General features: G+C 44.2%; 1 protein-coding gene across 1 annotated transcript in view; it reads right to left on the bottom strand.

Annotated features, from left to right (window-relative positions):
* Nucleotides 1-13,976, bottom strand: part of ALK (ALK receptor tyrosine kinase) — a 733,751-nt gene extending 719,775 nt beyond the window's left edge. Inside the window, exon 1 of the mRNA XM_027555753.1 lies at nt 12,288-13,976. Within this exon, the coding sequence (XP_027411554.1) occupies nt 12,288-12,972 (685 nt within the window). The 5' untranslated portion in view covers nt 12,973-13,976. The remainder of the gene's footprint in view (nt 1-12,287) is intronic.
* Nucleotides 13,977-16,898: the final 2,922 nt, after the last annotated feature.

The raw sequence follows: 16,898 nt of genomic DNA, 5'->3' as shown, positions 1-16,898 counted from the left end.
AAACTAAGAAAAAGAAAGACTGAATGTTGGCGCACAAAGACTGAATGTTGGCGCACAAAATGACCAATGAACCCTACATAAATCATGCTGAGTAAGAACAGTCAGACACAAAATAATATATACTATATGATTCCATTTTACATGAAATTCAAAAATAGGCAAAACTAATTGATGATACTGGAGAAGGAAATGGCAACCCACGATACGGATGATAAGGATGGTTATCTTGGTTAGGGGTTGAATACAGACTGCAAAAGGACAGGAGGGAACTTTCTGGGGATGCTAGAAATGTTTTGTATCTTCATCTGGGTGACGATTATATGGATGCTGTACATGTGAATTATCATCAAGCTGTACACAAAATCAATAGACTCAATCCACCTTATTTGTCATCCCTCAATTAAAAAACAAATCATTTTCTGATGCTAAAACACAGGTCCTATGTCCCACTACCAGAGATCCATTTCCAGAAAAGTCTGAAATTGAGCAAACTGATTTCAATGAAACAACCTCACTTTAGGAACCTTGGGAAGGGGCTTTACAAACACTTTTCAATGCTTCTGAGCTGTTAACTGAACCTTACGGCCTGCATCAAAGTCTGGGATGTTGCATAGCTGCTCTGAATGCCAAAGGTTGGGGGAACTATGTATGGATGAAGTAGAATCTTAGCACCTGTCATGAAACTTATATATTCATTTTTCTACTTCCTTACATATTTATTTCTGAATAATCCAGAGTAGAGCCTTCCACATAGGTTATCTCATACAATGCAACAGCAACTCCGTGAGGTAGTCAAGACAAGATCTGTGTTATCTCCTTTAGGAAAACAAAACTCAGAGGCTCAAGGTGTTTAAGGGATTGCACAAGATTTCAAATACAATGAAGGCTAATATCATAAGAGAATCTAGGCCTCCTAGCTCCACCCATGCCCAAGTTCACAAATCCATATTCTGATGAAAACTGAATAAAATATAAGTGAGAGAAAAAACCATAACCAATGGTTTAAATTTTCCTTCTGATTTCCTTTGGTTATCTGCCTGATTTCCTTTAAGCTTGCCTAGATTTGCTTTGTTTTACTTTCATACTTTTTTTCATACCTACCCTTTAGCCTTTTCCTTACTCAAGGGAATTCAGACTGCCTACTTCTTCATGCACCTGCTGTCACTTAGCCAGAAAGGGATGATTCAGGGAACAAAGTCTCTTAATTAACCATGTGGTTAGGTGTATCTGCCCCAAAGGAGCTCTCTTTCTGACATGTTCTTGGGCTTCCCACTTTCTGGAATGTCTATGTTGTATCACCAAATGGATTTGATAAAATTTCCCTGGGAAAGGACCTAAGCTAAGAACAGTTCTGCTGGAAAATTAATCATAATATTTACTGAAGAAAAAAAAAGCTATTCTGAGAAATCTGGCTCACCCAAAAATATATGGGGTACCTCCCACCTCCTTACTATCTCACCACCAGGCCAACACTTGCTTTGAACTGCTCCAATCTCACACCTTGACTGTGTGAAAGAACTCACGTAATTACTAGGTTAAGAAACACTAGCCATGCCCTAGACTGGAGGACAAAGCAAAGGTTCTAAGAAAGAAGGCATTCACAGGGCTCCTTACTTGCTATTCACAGGGCTCCTTATTTGCTATTCTCTCTACATGACCCCTGGATCTATAACCATCCTCACCAATACTCATGTTCATCTACTCTCAAGCAGAGATGATAACCATGTGCATCTTTTGGAGGCAGTGGTTCATCTATGGCTCACAAAAAAACACCATGTATAAAATGCAGTGTGGATGCTTAGCAACTTATTTTAGGTTAAGGTGATTTCCTAAGAAATTAGGAATGTGGTCCACTGGAGAAGGGAGTGGCAAACCACTACAGTACTCTTGCCTTGAGAACCCCATGAACAGTATGAAAAAGCAAAATGATAGGATACTGAGAGGAACTCCCCAGGTCGGTAGGTGCCCAATATACTACAGGAGATCAGTGGAGAAAACTCCAAAAAGAATGAAGGAATGGAGCCAAAGCAAAAACAATACCCAGTTGTGGATGTGACCGGTGATAGAAGCAAGGTCAGATGCTGTAAAGAGCAATATTGCATAGGAACCTGGAATGTTAGGTCCATGAATGAAGGCAAATTGGAAGTGGTCAAACAGGAGATGGCAAGAGTGGACATTCTAGGAATCAGCAAACTAAAATGAACTGTAATATGTGAATTTAACTCAGATGAACATTATATCTAAGAAGTGGAGTAGCCATCATGGTCAACAAAAGAGTCCAAAATGCAGTACTTGGATGCAGCCTCAAAAATGACAGAATGATCTCCGTTCGTTTCCAAGGCAAACCATTCAATATCATGGTAATCCAAGTCTATGCCCCAACCAGTAATGCTGAAGAAGCTGAAGTTGAACGGTTCTATGAAGACCTACAAGACCTTTTAGAACTAACACCCAAAAAAGATGTCCTTTTCATTATAGGGGACTGGAATGCAAAAGTAGGAAGTCAAGAAACACCTGGAGTAACAGGCAAATTTGGCCTTGGAATACGGAATGAAGCAGGGCAAAGGCTAATAGAGTTTTGCCAAGAGAACGCACTGATCATAGCAAACACCCTCTTCCAACAACACAAGAGAAGACTCTACAAATGGACATCACCAGATGCTCAACACCAAAATCAGATGGATTATATTCTTTGCAGCCAAAGATGGAGAAGCTCTATACAGTCAACAAAAACAAGACTGGGAGCTGACTGTGGCTCAGATCATGAACTCCTTATTGCCAAATTCAGACTTAAATTGAAGAAAGTAGGGAAAACCACTAGACCATTCAGGAATGACCTAAATCAAATCCCTTATGATTATACAGTGGAAGTGAGAAATAGATTTAAGGGACTAGATCTCATAGAGTGCCTGATGAACTATGGACAGAGGTTCGTGACATTGTACAGGAGACAGGGATCAAGACCATCCCCATGGAAAAGAAATGCAAAAACCAAAATGGCTGTCTGGGGAGACCTTACAAATAGCTATGAAAAGAAGAGAAGCGAAAAGAAAAGGAGAAAAGGAAAGATATAAGCATCTGAATGCAGAGTTCCAAAGAATAGCAAGAAGAGATAAGAAAGCATTCCTTAGCGATCAAGGCAAAGAAATAGAGGAAAACAGCAGAATGGGAAAGACTAGAGATCTCTTCAAGAAAATCAGAGATACCAAGGGAACATTTCATGCAAAGATGGGCTCGATAAAGGACAGAAATGGTATGGACCTAACAGAAGCAGAAGATATTAAGAAGAGGTGGCAAGAATACACAGAAGAACTGTACAAAAAAGATCTTCACAACAGAGATAACCACGATGGTGTGATCACTCACCTAGAGCCAGACATCCTGGAATGTGAAGTCAAGTGGGCCTAAGAAAGCATCACTATGAACAAAGCTAGTGGAGGTGATGGAATTCCAGTTGAGCTATTTCAAATCCTAAAAGATGATGCTGTGAAAGTGCTGCATTCAATAGGCCAGCAAATTTGGAAAACTCAGCAGTGGCCACAGGACTGGAAAAGGTCAGTTTTCGTTCCTATCCCAAAGAAAGGCAATGCCAAATAATGCTCAAACTACCGCACAATTGCACTCATCTCACACGCTAGTAAAGTAATACTCAAAATTCTCCAAGCCAGGCTTCAGCAATATGTGAACCGTGAACTTCCTGATGTTCAAGCTGGTTTTAGAAAAGGCAGAGGAACCAGACATCAAATTGCCAACATCTGCTGGATCATGGAAAAAGCAAGAGAGTTCCAGAAAAACATCTATTTCTGCTTTATTGACTATGCCAAAGCCTTTGACTGTGTGGATCACAATAAACTGTGGAAAATTCTGAAAGAGATGGGAATACCAGACCACCTGATCTGCCTCTTAAGAAACCTATATGCAGGTCAGAAAGCAACAGTTAGAACTGAACATGGAACAACAGACTGGTTCCAAATAGGAAAAGGAGTCCATCAAGGCTGTATATTGTTACCCTGCTTATTTAACTTCTATGCAGAGTACATCATGAGAAATGCTGGGCTGGAAGAAGCACAAGCTGGAATCAAGATTGCTGGGAGAAATATCAATAACCTCAGATATGCAGACGACACCACCCTTATGGCAGAAAGTGAAGAGGAACTAAAAAGCCTCTTGATGAAAGTGAAAGAGGAGAGTGAAAAGTTGGCTGAAAGCTCAACATTCAGAAAACTAAGATCATGGCATCTGGTCCCATCAGTTCATGGGAAATAGATGGGGAAATAGTGGAAACAGTGTCAGACTTTATTTTTTTGGGCTCCAAAATCACTGCAGATGGTGACTGCAGCCATGAAATTAAAAGACACTTACTCCTTGGACGGAAAGTTATGACCAACCTAGATAGCATATTAAAAAGCAGAGACATTACTTTGCCAACAAAGGTCCATCTAGTCAAGGCTATGGTTTTTCCAGTAGTTATATATGGTTGTGAGAGTTGGACTGTGAAGAAAGCTGAATGCCAAAGAACTGATGGTTTTGAACTGTGGTGTTGGAGAAGACTCTTGAGAGTCCCTTGGACTGCAAGGAGATCCAACTAGTCCATTATAAAGGAGATCAGCCCTGGGTGTTCTTTGGAAGGAATGATGCTAAAGCTGAAACTCCAGTACTTTGGCCACCTCATGCGAAGAGCTGACTCATTGGAAAAGACTCTGATGCTGGGAGAGATTGAGGGCAGGAGGAGAAGGGGACAGCAGAGGATGAGATGGCTGGATGGCATCACCGACTCGATGGACATGAGTTTGGGTAAACTTCGGGAGTTGGTGATGGACAGGGAGGCCTGGCATGCTGCAATTCATGGGTTCGCAAAGAGTTGGACACAACTGAGTGACTGAACTGAACTGAACTGAATTTTCTAAGACAGCCTCCCATTCAAGTCCCTGGGTTCTGTGTCTCCATGAAATTTCAAAGATTTAATTGCTTTTCATGGGCTCATGTCCATTAACCACTTAGGACTTCGCATCTCTCCATGGCATCTGGTCCCATGACTTCATGGCAAATAGATCGGCAAACAGAGGAAACAGTTGCTGACTTTATTTTTCTGGGCTCCAAAATCACTGCAGATGCTGACTGCAGCCATGAAATGAAAAGAAGCTTGCTCCTTGGAAGGAAAATTATGACCAACCTAGACAGCATATTAAAAAGCAGACATTACTTTGCCAATGAAGGTCCTTCTAGTCAAGGCTATGGTTTTTCCAGTAGTCATGTATGGATGTGAGAGTTGGATTATAAAGAAAGCTGAGTGCAGAAGAATTGAGGCTTTTGAACTGTGGTGTTGGAGAAGACATTTGAGAGTCCCTTGGACTGCAAGATCTAACCAGTCCATCCTAAAGGAGATCAGTCCTGAGTGTTCACTGGAGGGACTGATGTTGAAGCTGAAACTCCAATACTTTGGCCATCTCATGCCAAGAATTGACTCATTTGAAAAGACGCTGATGCTGGGAAAAACTGAAGGCAGGAGGAGAAGGGGATGACAGAGAATGAGATGGTTGTATGGCATCACTGACTCAATAGACATGGGTTTGGGTTGACTCCGGGAGTTGGTGATGGACAGGGAGGCATGCCGTGCTGAGGTTCATGGGGTTGCAAAGAGTCAGACATGATTGAGTGGCTGAACTGAACTGAACTGAACTGCATCTGACAATGGGGGGCTTCCCTGGTGGTTGAGATGGTAAAGAATCCATCTGCAATGTGGGAGACCTGAGCTTGATCCCTGGGTTGGAAAATCTCCTGGAGGTAGGCATAGAAACCCACTCCAGTATTCTTGCCTGGAAAATCCCCATGGACAGAAGTGCCTGTGGGCTACAGCCCATGGCGTCAAAAAGAGTCAGACATGACTGAGCGACTAACCACAGTATACATCTGACAATGAATGATGAGGCTAGAAATGTACAGGAAGGGCACAGCTCCAGCTAATTACAATAAAGGAGTTGCCAGAGGCCAGTGGTCCAGCATGTCTACGGACATGGTAAGGCCTGGACTGCACAGATCATTCTGAGAGAAGATCCACCATCTGAAAACTACTGCTCTATAATGCCTCTATCTTTTTCTTTCTCAGCATTCATTTCCTTACTTTCACAAAGTTAAGACTTTGTTTATTTCTAGACAAAAAAAAAAAAAAAAAAGAATCAGATTGTAAATATGCCACTTGATTCTCTGGACTGAATCCAAGGTCAAAAGGCCTATAAGAAGATAATGTGAAGTGAAGTTGCTCAGTCGTGTCTGACTCTTTGTGACCCCATAGACTGTAGCATACCAGGCTCCTCTGTCCATGGGATTTTCCAGGCAATAGTACTGGAGTGGATTGCCATTTCCTTCTCCAGGGTATCTTCCCAACCCAGGGCTCGAACCCAGGTCTCCCGCTTTGTAGACAGATGCTTTACCATCTGAGCCACCAGGGAAGTCAAAGTAAATGCCGCACCTCAACACCTCTTTTCATCTACATTTCTGGCAAAGACAGGTCTTCCGTGATGGAATAATAGAAACTGTCATCCTGGTCACTCCCCATTTCCTCTGGATCTCACCTCTCATCTCTAGGAGTTAGAAGTTAGTTGTATGGGGAACACACAGCATCACAATTGCTGCCAGGGCTGCCACATATTGCCACACACAAGGACTGCACAAGTCCAGACGGCACCATTCAAATAGGCTAAAATGTATATGGAACCCTTGTAATTGCAGAGTACACAACCTGCACAACCAGATGCTGGAGTGGTGCTGCTTCTAGGAAAAAATATAATTGTGCATATTGATGGAGCAGTTTATGATGTTTCAGGTTTTGGATTAAGATTTGCATGTGCCATGCTTTGTCGCTCAGTCATGTCCGATTCTTCAAGACCCCATGGACTGCAGCCCACTTGTCCATGGGGATTCTTCAGGCAAGAATACTGGAGTGGGTTGCCATGCCCTCCTCCAGGGGATCTTCCCAATCCAGGGATTGAAAACAGGTCTCCCACACTGAAGGCAGATTCTTTACCCACTGAGCCATCAGGAAAGCCCTAAGATTTACATGCATCACCTAATTTAATATTCGGGACATGATCTTGAGATAGGAACTATTTACTACAACCATTTTCAAATGATCAAACCAGGCCTTAAAGATTTTAAGAAATCTTTTTTTTCCAAGTCATGGCTATTGCCCACCAAATATTTATTATACGACCTTCTGAAAAAGATAACGTAAAGCTTTTTGTCTATTTACATGTCTTGGTTATTTATAGTATGCACCTTGAGATGATTCCCTTAGTGGAAAGAGCTCTGATTTGAAGGCAGGATATGTGGTCCCAGTCAGTATTCTAATATATCCTTTAGCAAGTCATAACCTTTCAACATATGAATGAAAGTTTTCAGGTCTAAAACTTTCTACCTAAATGACCTTGAAACAATGTTATCAAACTTCTGGATTTCAATTACTCTACTTACAAAATAAAGCAAATATTTGCCCTTCCTACTGTATGATTGGTAAAAATGACAAATGTTAAAATGATTTATAAATTATAAAGTCCTATACAACTGTAATAGGACATTAATAATGATTATTTTAAAAAGCAAAATATCCTTTCCAAATCAGGATGGGCAAATTTCTATGAAGTGTTGTCAGGCAGTAATTCTGAGAGTGGCAATAAGCTGCAACTTTTGCTCACACAACTCTCCTTCTTTTCTCCTACCCACAGGCCAGTCCCTCTTTACCGTCTGCAGACAAACTGCCTTATAAAAGCTTTCATTTTTATTCATGATACTACTCTCCTCCCACATTCCTCATAAAACCCCTCATGAACCTTCTTTCTCTTTTGTAAATTTGTGAAAGGATCAATAGGATTCAGAAGAAGTGCATTTTTCAAATAGCTGTATATATTCTCAGCATTTCAAAGGGTTTTCAGTAGCCAGTAAGAGTTCACCAAATCTAGAACTGATCTCATCTTCTCAAGATCCAAGTACCTTTTGTCTTGCCCAATGACTTGATGCCACACACATGAATAAATATATCTTTAATGTATAGTTCTGGGTGAGTGTGACTCCCTCTAGTGAATATACAAAAACCTCAGAGAACATTCTTGTTTAATCTAGGGATAAAGAAGAATAAACTCATTAATTTCAAAATAGTATTTTCAAGATACCAACAATGTTCTTGTAAGCACTTCCCACAAACTTCAAAGATACGTATGCAATTATTTTCTCTTCCCCCTGGTAACATCAAAACCCAGAGGCTCTCCAGAACTGCATCCCAAAAAACCCAACTCCTGATGCTGTTCTCCATCCCAGCTCTTCTGTCTTCTGCAGCTTCTCAACATTTGAAAATATAGAACTGATTAATTATGAATGCTGTGGCTTGTCTGACCCACATCTCACCTTACTCTTTTGCTCCTTTGGAATTCCATTCCATAGTCAGAGGAATATCAATTTCAGAAAATAAGGTTTCCCTGATATCTAACCTGAAGTTTCCTTCTGCAAGTCTCATCCTATTACTTCTGTGGGCCACACTAAATAACTCTTCCCCTTCACTGCCACTCTCCCTCTTCAGAGATTTGTAGATTGTTACCATGGCTTCCCCTTCATCACCACTTAGCCCAGCCATATATATTTAATTTTTTTCATCTTTTGTCTTAAATCAGTCCATTCAACTCTTAAATCAGCTCTCTGCTCTTCTCTGGACTAACTCCAACTCTCCCAATTCACCTCCAATAACTGATATCCCTTCTGGGAGCTCCAATTTACTATCTTCCTTCCCTCTCTTTGCCCTTTCCAGAAATGAAATAGGAAGGGACTAACAGATATGTGAGGTCAAGGGTCAGGAATATTGCATTGTATATACCTACTCTAAATTGCTTAAGCCTCTCCATAGTACATATAAAGTCCCAAGTCATATATCCCCTTTCCTGGAATGAGAAGGCAGGTATTAACAGTGAAACAAGCCCTCTTATCCCACAGATCATTATCCTCTAGGCTTCTGCCTGGAGGACGGCAGAAGCAAGATGTCAAGACATTTACACAACAGGTTACAAAGTAGAGCTATGGGCAATGTGGTAGCCTCCAGGCAGACATCATTTTTGAGGTTTGGGCTGTCCCAAGATAGGGCACACCATTTGTATAGTCCCAGTAACTCTCTGTACCTCTTTTCAATGAATGGGTGTTCTGGAGAACTACTTCCGACTTTTCATATGTTGATCCCATTTATGAATTCACAATAACCCTCAAAGAAACACCATGTTAATGTCTCTCAGACATCCTTTTGTTCTCTCAGATAGCCCAAACTGCAAGTGATATGAAGGTATTGCTTTGTTCTAACTAGGTGCTTTTCCATTTTTTTACCACATTCCTAGTCATGGTCTGTTCAGGTTTGGTACCCTACCTTTAGTCTGAGACAAATGGGCTACCCCAGGCCTCTCAAAACAAGGGTTGGCAGAAGACCCATCCTCTCCACTTTCTTCCCCACAGACAGCCCACCAGCAAGACCATTCCCCTCTAGATTAGACCATCAGTTACTCAGGCAGAAACAGGGAGAAATTTACTGAGCTGTGCCTATTTTTCTTCACTTAATTGAAGATCCTATGTCACACAACAGTTAAATGCCTTTTCTGTAAGTCAGAGTCTATATAAAAAGAATAAATCCATTTCCTCAAACATGATAAATAGCATAATTAGTCCAAGTGTGACTAATTGTTCCAAGTGTGAGAACCTAAACTTCAATTTTGATACAAGAAAATTTGATAAAAAGAAAATGAATGAAACCACAATAATATATATTGCCCCAAACATAAAACATGATACAGAAGGGTGTGCCCAGTCCCTCCACAGGAAGTCTGCAGTAGAGACTGTATCTAAATGAGGCTGAGGAAGCAGTGATAAGGCGAGAACCTAGTCCTGCATGGCCAGCTGCCTAACTGCAGACAGCATATGTCTCAGAGCAGGAGAGTCCAGCCTGTTCCAAGTGTGATCACCACAAGGCCTGAAGTGGTTTTCAATAAGCTGTCTGTCTCCCTGGAGGTCATGGGGAGCTCATCCAGTTACACTTAGTGTCTTATTTGATCCCATCAATAATCATTTGATCCCAATACTGCTGAAAAATGCTTGGCTAAAATTTCTAGCCTTTTAATGGCAGAATCCTGGCTCTTTCTAAAACTAGCATTGCTAGATGTGTCAAATGATGCATAAGGGCTTCGTCCTGCTGCCAAATGGACTGTGTTGCTGAGGGAGGATTTGGGATGTTCACTGTGCTTCCCTACAACCAGTAGCAGAGCAGCTCCCAGAGCACACTAATCTCTACATGAAACTCCCTCACTCAGAAGCTCCAACTCCTCATCAAATGTTTGACTGGAGTATATTCTTCAAAAGCATTAAGTGTGTGACTCCCCAGAGGCACCAGTGATAACTTCAAGCAACCTGCTTGTTTATAGTAGGTAAGTTCAGAGCTGTAGAAAGGACCCCTTTGCCTATACCATCAGCATCTAGACTGCTAGGGCCTGCCTATATAACAAAAAATGATAGGAAAGTTTCAGAGATGCTCAGAGACATGAAAGTGGGAGAAAATCTGCATTCCCAGAGAAGTAATTTTTATATCCATTACACAAACATTAGGCACTAAAAGAGAATGTTGCATGTATAAACCATGGAAGCCAAGACAACATTAAAGCACAGCTGTTCTTTACAAAAGTATCTGTAGTGAGACAACAGTATTGGTCTCTATCTCAGTTCACAGAAAGCACTATCAAATTCATCAGATCTTGTCTCTTGCCACAGGTTAGTATAAATTCCAACACTGAACATAAAGGGGTCATTTTAGGTGCCAATACCACTAGCGCTAATGCTGAAATATGTATCCAGACTCTGATTTCCATGGGGATCACATACCAGTGTATTTTCTCTGCAATGACTGAGAAACCTCAGCTTCAGAATATCCCTTCATGAAACTACTGGGTATATGTGGGAGTGTGTGTGTGTGTGTGTGTGTGTGTGTGTGTGTTGGGACAAACATGGGAGATACTTGTAGCTCTATATTAGGCTTTTTTCCAATGCTTTCCATCCTATTAATACAGAGACATTAGTAACCAGTGGAGCATGAGAATTTCATTTATTTCTGACAACGAGAATGATAGAAAAGATGCCGGGTTTTACTCAATGAAATTAGTGTAGGCATTTAAAAGGCATGCTTTCTCTTCTGTGCTTTCTCATTCATTTACATTTTATATTTTATTCACAAGACTTTCCCCAATGGTCTTACAAAAGAAACATCCATTCAAAACCACCTGGTTTTCCCAGTTAAAGGATATTATAGGAAGACTTAGAAGTAAGTGCCTAAATACACAACCCCAACTCAGTGAATATGGGAAGAAAATGAGAGTAAATGAAATATAAACCTCATTTCAGGAGTCTCCAGCAGCGAGATCTGCAGAGAAATGGGCCTTCCAGAAACAGGCATTCAGATCTGCTAACACAGATACTCAAGCTAAGAACTGCAGTGAAGGAACTGGGGGCAGGGAGAGAAAGGGAAATCAACTACTGTCTCTTCCTGGCTTCAGAGTGACTCCCCCAAAGGAAAACAATCTTGGCTACTTTGCTCCCTCTCTCCACATCTCCCTCCATTCCCCTGTCACCTGTCCCTTAGTTCCTCTGGGGCTCTCCCAATACATCCGAGAGAAAGAACAAGAGTCTGTGAGTGGACAGGAACTGGGATTAGGTGGAGAGCAGAATGAATTAATGAAGAAGAGGCCATTCCTAGGTAAGTCAACATTTGAAGAGGATAGCTGGGTGGGATTCAATAATAAGGAGTTCTATATTCCCTGAGAAAGTATATCACATTCCCCAAATTTGTGGAGGCCAGGAAGAGTAACAAAGGGAAAGAAAGAAAGGTAACAGCTGAAATCTAGAACTAAGCTCTCAGAATGCAAAAGTAATAGAGGGATTTCAACTGTCCTAGGAGCCCCAAATAAAGGACATCCAATCTTGGCTGCAACCCTGTGCCTGTCAGTAGAGTCATTCTATCAAGAACAGGAAACTTTTTCCCCCGCGACATGGTTGCTGAGAAGGAAGGGAGAGTCCCTTGGGGAGTAACTGCGTTCAAGGAGTAAATATAGTCTAACTGGGGAAGGAGGTTTGAGGAAGAAAAAAGAGCTAAGAACCATGGGCTGAGGTTTTGGAAATCGGGGTTAGTTGACAGTGGCTGTAAATTGATATGTGTTAAAACAACAACAACAACAACAACAGCAAACAAATCCCGAACCACTCAGGCGGGAGCTGCTCACCGGTCCCAAAGATCTGGAAGAGAAGGCGGGGCTGGGAGGCGCGGATCGCGGCGGACAGTCTTCCCTCTCTGCCCACTTCAGACACCTTCTTCTCCGGCATCAAGCGGATCCTCAGCCGCCCTTCGCCGTGTCGAATCCACCAGCTGAACAGATCAGTAAGGTTGAACTGAAGCAGCCCCGTAGTCGCCTCCTCTGGAGGCCCGACGCAGCCCTCTAGGATCGCCTCCTCTCCAAGCTCCAGCACCAGCTGCTTGGCGCGCCGAAGCTTGCGAATTGAGCCTCCCTTCAGCACCCTGGACAGCGCCCGTGCTTGAGCCGAGGTGGGAGAGCTGGCGCCTGCTGTCCACGAGACCCCGGGTGGTGGCCCCACCAGCCTAAGCAGTGGGGCGCAGTCGAGAGCCAGCGAGCCGCGCGCCTCCAGCCGGCCAGCCCTTGGCTCCGAGGGGGACGGCGGCGGCAGCAGCAGGTCCCGGGCGTAGACGCGAAAAAGCGAGGGCACCACAAAGTCCACCGCCAGGCTCTTCCTCTGCAGACGCGAGTAGCTAAGCGGCTCCCGGGGCTGCAGGGCCGGCCCTATGGCCGGAGAGCCCATGCGCTGGCCGGTCTCGATCCCAGTCCCGAAGCCTGAGGCTGCCGGTGAAAGCAGCAGCAATACCAGCAGCCACAGAAGCCCTATGGCTCCCATCCCGCCAAAGGATGACTGTTAATGCTAGAGCTTCGACTCCCCGGGATCCAGACTCACCCTCCGCTCCCCCTCAGATGAGAAGGGGTTCCTAACAGTCGTTGGTCCTGACAGGCTCGTTCCACCAGATATCGGGGGACTGTCCGTGCACTAGATTTCCTTTCCTCCAACTGCAAGGAGGAGAGCAGGAATCTCAATAAAACAGGACTGGAAGCTCAGGGGCGTGTCAAGAGACCCTGAAGCGCGAAGGGCTCAGCAGCTGGGACCCTATGCCTCTCGCGCGCCGCGCAGAATGCCGCGCCCCGGTCCGTTGATCGCCGCGCTTTGGAATGAGAGAGACTACTATGGTTGACGGGAGATGGCAATTAGGTACCGTCCTCTCCTGCCCCTCGCGGCCTGAGCTGTGGTCTATCCACTCTTGAGCGGCCTCCAACCCTTTGCAACTTTTGTGCCGGGAACGGTGGCTCCGAGCTGGTATTTGGTGTCCCGGCCGCCTCCTGAGCTGCTTTCGGCTCTTCTGAGCTCCTCTTCCGCGTCTATTAGGGAAACGAGGGCACCAGCTGTTTTCTCGCGCACCCTCCCTCGACCCTCCGCAGCGGGAGGTCTTTGAACTGCACTACTAGCTGAACTTCTGGACCTGAATCGAGCCGTCGCGTTGCGAAGCAGAGGCTCAGGCCGCCGCCGTTCAAGTTTACATCGTCCTTGCTATCCTCCCGCGTCTGGTCTCAGAGTTCTCAGGCACCAAAGCGGCCCCGGCGGCAGAAGCGGAGTGAAAGCATTCAGGGACCAAAAGCCCGAAATCTTGCTGCCCCCTCCTCACTCATCGGCAGCTCCTGCGGCTTCAGTGGCTGGGCAGAAGGTGGCCGGAAGTCGCCTCTGTGCCCCGCGACCCTCTGGGCCGCGGCAGCCAGGGTGCCAGCTGCTACTGCCGCTGCAGCCCCGGGAGCCGCTCTATCGCATCTGCCTGTTGGCCCGCCACTTGCAGCTGGCGGAGCCGCGAGCGCGCGCCTAGAAGGGGCCGGGCCGAGGCGGGGGCGGGGTTCGAACGCCAACTCCTCACCACGGCTGGGCCCACGCAGCCCCGCCCCGCCCCGCTCCGCTCACCCGCCAGCCAATGGTGAGGCGAGGTCGACTCTTATGCAAATCTGCAGAGAGCCCCCCCGCTTTCATTGAGAAAAGCACAAAGCCCGCCCTAGCCTCCCTCCACCCCTCTTCCCTCTCTCGCTCCACCACTGACAGATTCCCTGCCCTATGTCGATTCTGTGTGAACAGGAGCGTGTATCAGATAAATAGTAGGACTGGAAGAGGCCTTTGTAATCAAGTATTCTAATTTAGCATTTAGAGAAGTAAACGAATCCGGCTTCGGAAAAAGCAGTTCTGGAATAAAACTGGAGGCCAGGGGACGGGCAGAAGGGAGGGGCAGAGTGACACTGCCAACTCTGGGCTTGGATTAGGGCCCTTAGACAGAGTCTTATTTGACCCTTCCATTATTTGAACGCATTCCTGGAGAACCTGGTGATCCCATCATCCACACAGGATAAAATGGTGCGGAGGTCGGAGTGAGAATTTGGGGGGTTAAGAGGGAGGGTGGAAGTGGCTCGCGTTCTTGCAGAGTTGCGATTCAGCTATAACAAATATTTCAGACCACAGTCACGCCGTGTTTTCTCAGAATGGTGTTTAAATAGTGTTACTTCCTTTACTCTCTGCAAGGTAAATATTTTAAACTCTAGTTTTAGAGGAAACTGAGTCACAGAGATCTTAACTGATTTTCCTAGGATCTAATAGTCCTACGTGCCTCCCAAGCTCTTACTCATGCCTCTTAACCACTGCTCTTAATCATACCCCTCTATGAGTAACAGGCTAAGAAGTCTAGAAGTGACTTAGCTAGAAAGAATGATCTGGCATTCCTGTTCACAGTCCTGGGAGTGACAGTTCAAAAGTGCAGGCCATTTCTATAGCCCTGTGAAGTCAGGGCTATATCTCCAGTCTCTCTCTTCTCTCTTGAGCAGTTATCACAGAACCTGGATAATGGCTGTGTTTATAAGAAGTGGTTCACTGGAATCGCAGACAAAACTACAATCTTTGGTGCACACAGTGGAGCTGACTCTCCCTCACTGAGCAACAAAGAATGACCTGATTCATAGAAGAAATGATGCTCCTGCCTTGGTGGAGCAAGGGAAGGAGGGAGAAAAGGGAAGAGGAAGGGAAGGGTATGAAGGTTAATAGTTTCCTAGTATGTGAGCAAATATGTTTTGATTTTCATCATATTTCACTGGCATGCACACTAGTGAGAGAATAATTTTCTATGTGACATATTAAAAAGACTAAAACACAGGTCCTTTCATTCCCCACTGCAGCCCTTCCTTATTTCTCTGTTTAATTCTTGTCCAAAGTCAAACTGACTCCAGGCATTTAATAACTATGAATCCGCTACAATCAACAGCCACTAGGGGGCTGCAGAGACTTTCAACTTAAGATACCTGCCAGAGTTGAACATTTTCCCAGGTATTCACCAGGATCACTGCCTTTTTTGCACCTTGTGAACACAATGGTCTCAATTCTCATGCTTTTATAAATTTTCTCCAATATCCCCAAAAGAAGGACAAGTGCTTCTCTCTATAGATTAAATCACAATGAATCCAAAAATTTTTCCCTTTTTGTTAAATAATTTAGAAAAAGAGGCAGAAATGAATATTGATAGTCTATCAGTCACATATGAGGCATATATGTATATGCATATACATATGCATCTGTGTGTATGTGTGTGTGTGTGTGTGTGTGTGTGTGTGTATCGCATCACACAGTGGCCTTTTGAGAAAAGTGAAGTGAAGTGAAGTCATTCAGTCATGTCCGACTCTTTGCGACCCCATGGGCAGTAGCCTGCACCAGGCTCCTCCGTCTATGGGATTTTCTAGGCAAGAGTACTGGAGTGGGTTGCTATTTCCTTCTCCAGGGAATCTTCCCAACCCAGGGATTGAACCCAGGTCTCCCGGATTGTAGACAGACGCTTTACCATCTGAGCCACCAGGGAAGTCCTAGGTATGTATTATTATTTCCATTACAGAGACAAAACAACTAAGGCTCAAAACAACTAAGGCTCAGAAAGGCAAAATAATTTGCCCAAGGTCAAACAGCAAATAAATAAGAGTTGGAATTCAAACCAGTGATTTTTTTCCCTAAAAATTAACACATCTCACTGAGATAAATTTGGCCTCTTGCTCATGCTTTACAGCTATAATTTTGCCACTTCTCCCCTATGTCATTAGCTTCCCCAGTGGCACAGTGGTAAAGAATCCATCTGCCAATGCAGGAGATGCAGGAGTCATAGGTTCAGTCCCTGGGTCAGGAAGATCCCCTGGAGGAGGAAATGGCAAACCATTCCAGTATTCTTACCTGGGAAATCCCATGGACAAAGGAACCTGGTGGGCTACAGTCCATGGGTAGCATAGAGTTGGACACAACTGAGCAAGCACATCTATTCTGCCTTATATCATTTCCATCTAGAGCACAGTAGATGGAAAAGAGAAATTAAGAACAAGTGGGGGAAAACAGAGATAGAAAGATTTAAAATGTGGCAGCAATGATAACTAACATGGTCTGATGCACATATTATGGACCAGCATATTTCAAAATAGGGGGCTTCCCTTGTGGCTCAGGCGGTAAAGCGTCTGCCTACAATGCGGGAGACCCGGCTTCGAGCTCTGGGTTGGGAAGTTCCCCTGGAGAAGGAAATGGCAACCCACTCCAGTATTCTTGCCTGGAAAATCCCATGGATGGAGGAGCCCAGTAGGCTACAGTCCATGGGGTCGCAAAGAGTTGGACACAAATAATTTTCATGTATTATCTCATTTAAGAGTCACACTAACACTATGAGAAGAAGTAATAATATCTCTATTTTACAGATCACAAATGGAAGCTCAGAGAGGGTA

This window comes from Bos indicus x Bos taurus, chromosome 11 (genome assembly GCF_003369695.1).
Source record: "Bos indicus x Bos taurus breed Angus x Brahman F1 hybrid chromosome 11, Bos_hybrid_MaternalHap_v2.0, whole genome shotgun sequence".
NCBI classification, from domain to species: domain Eukaryota; kingdom Metazoa; phylum Chordata; class Mammalia; order Artiodactyla; family Bovidae; genus Bos; species Bos indicus x Bos taurus.
This window is presented reverse-complemented; position numbering and strand designations above follow the sequence as displayed.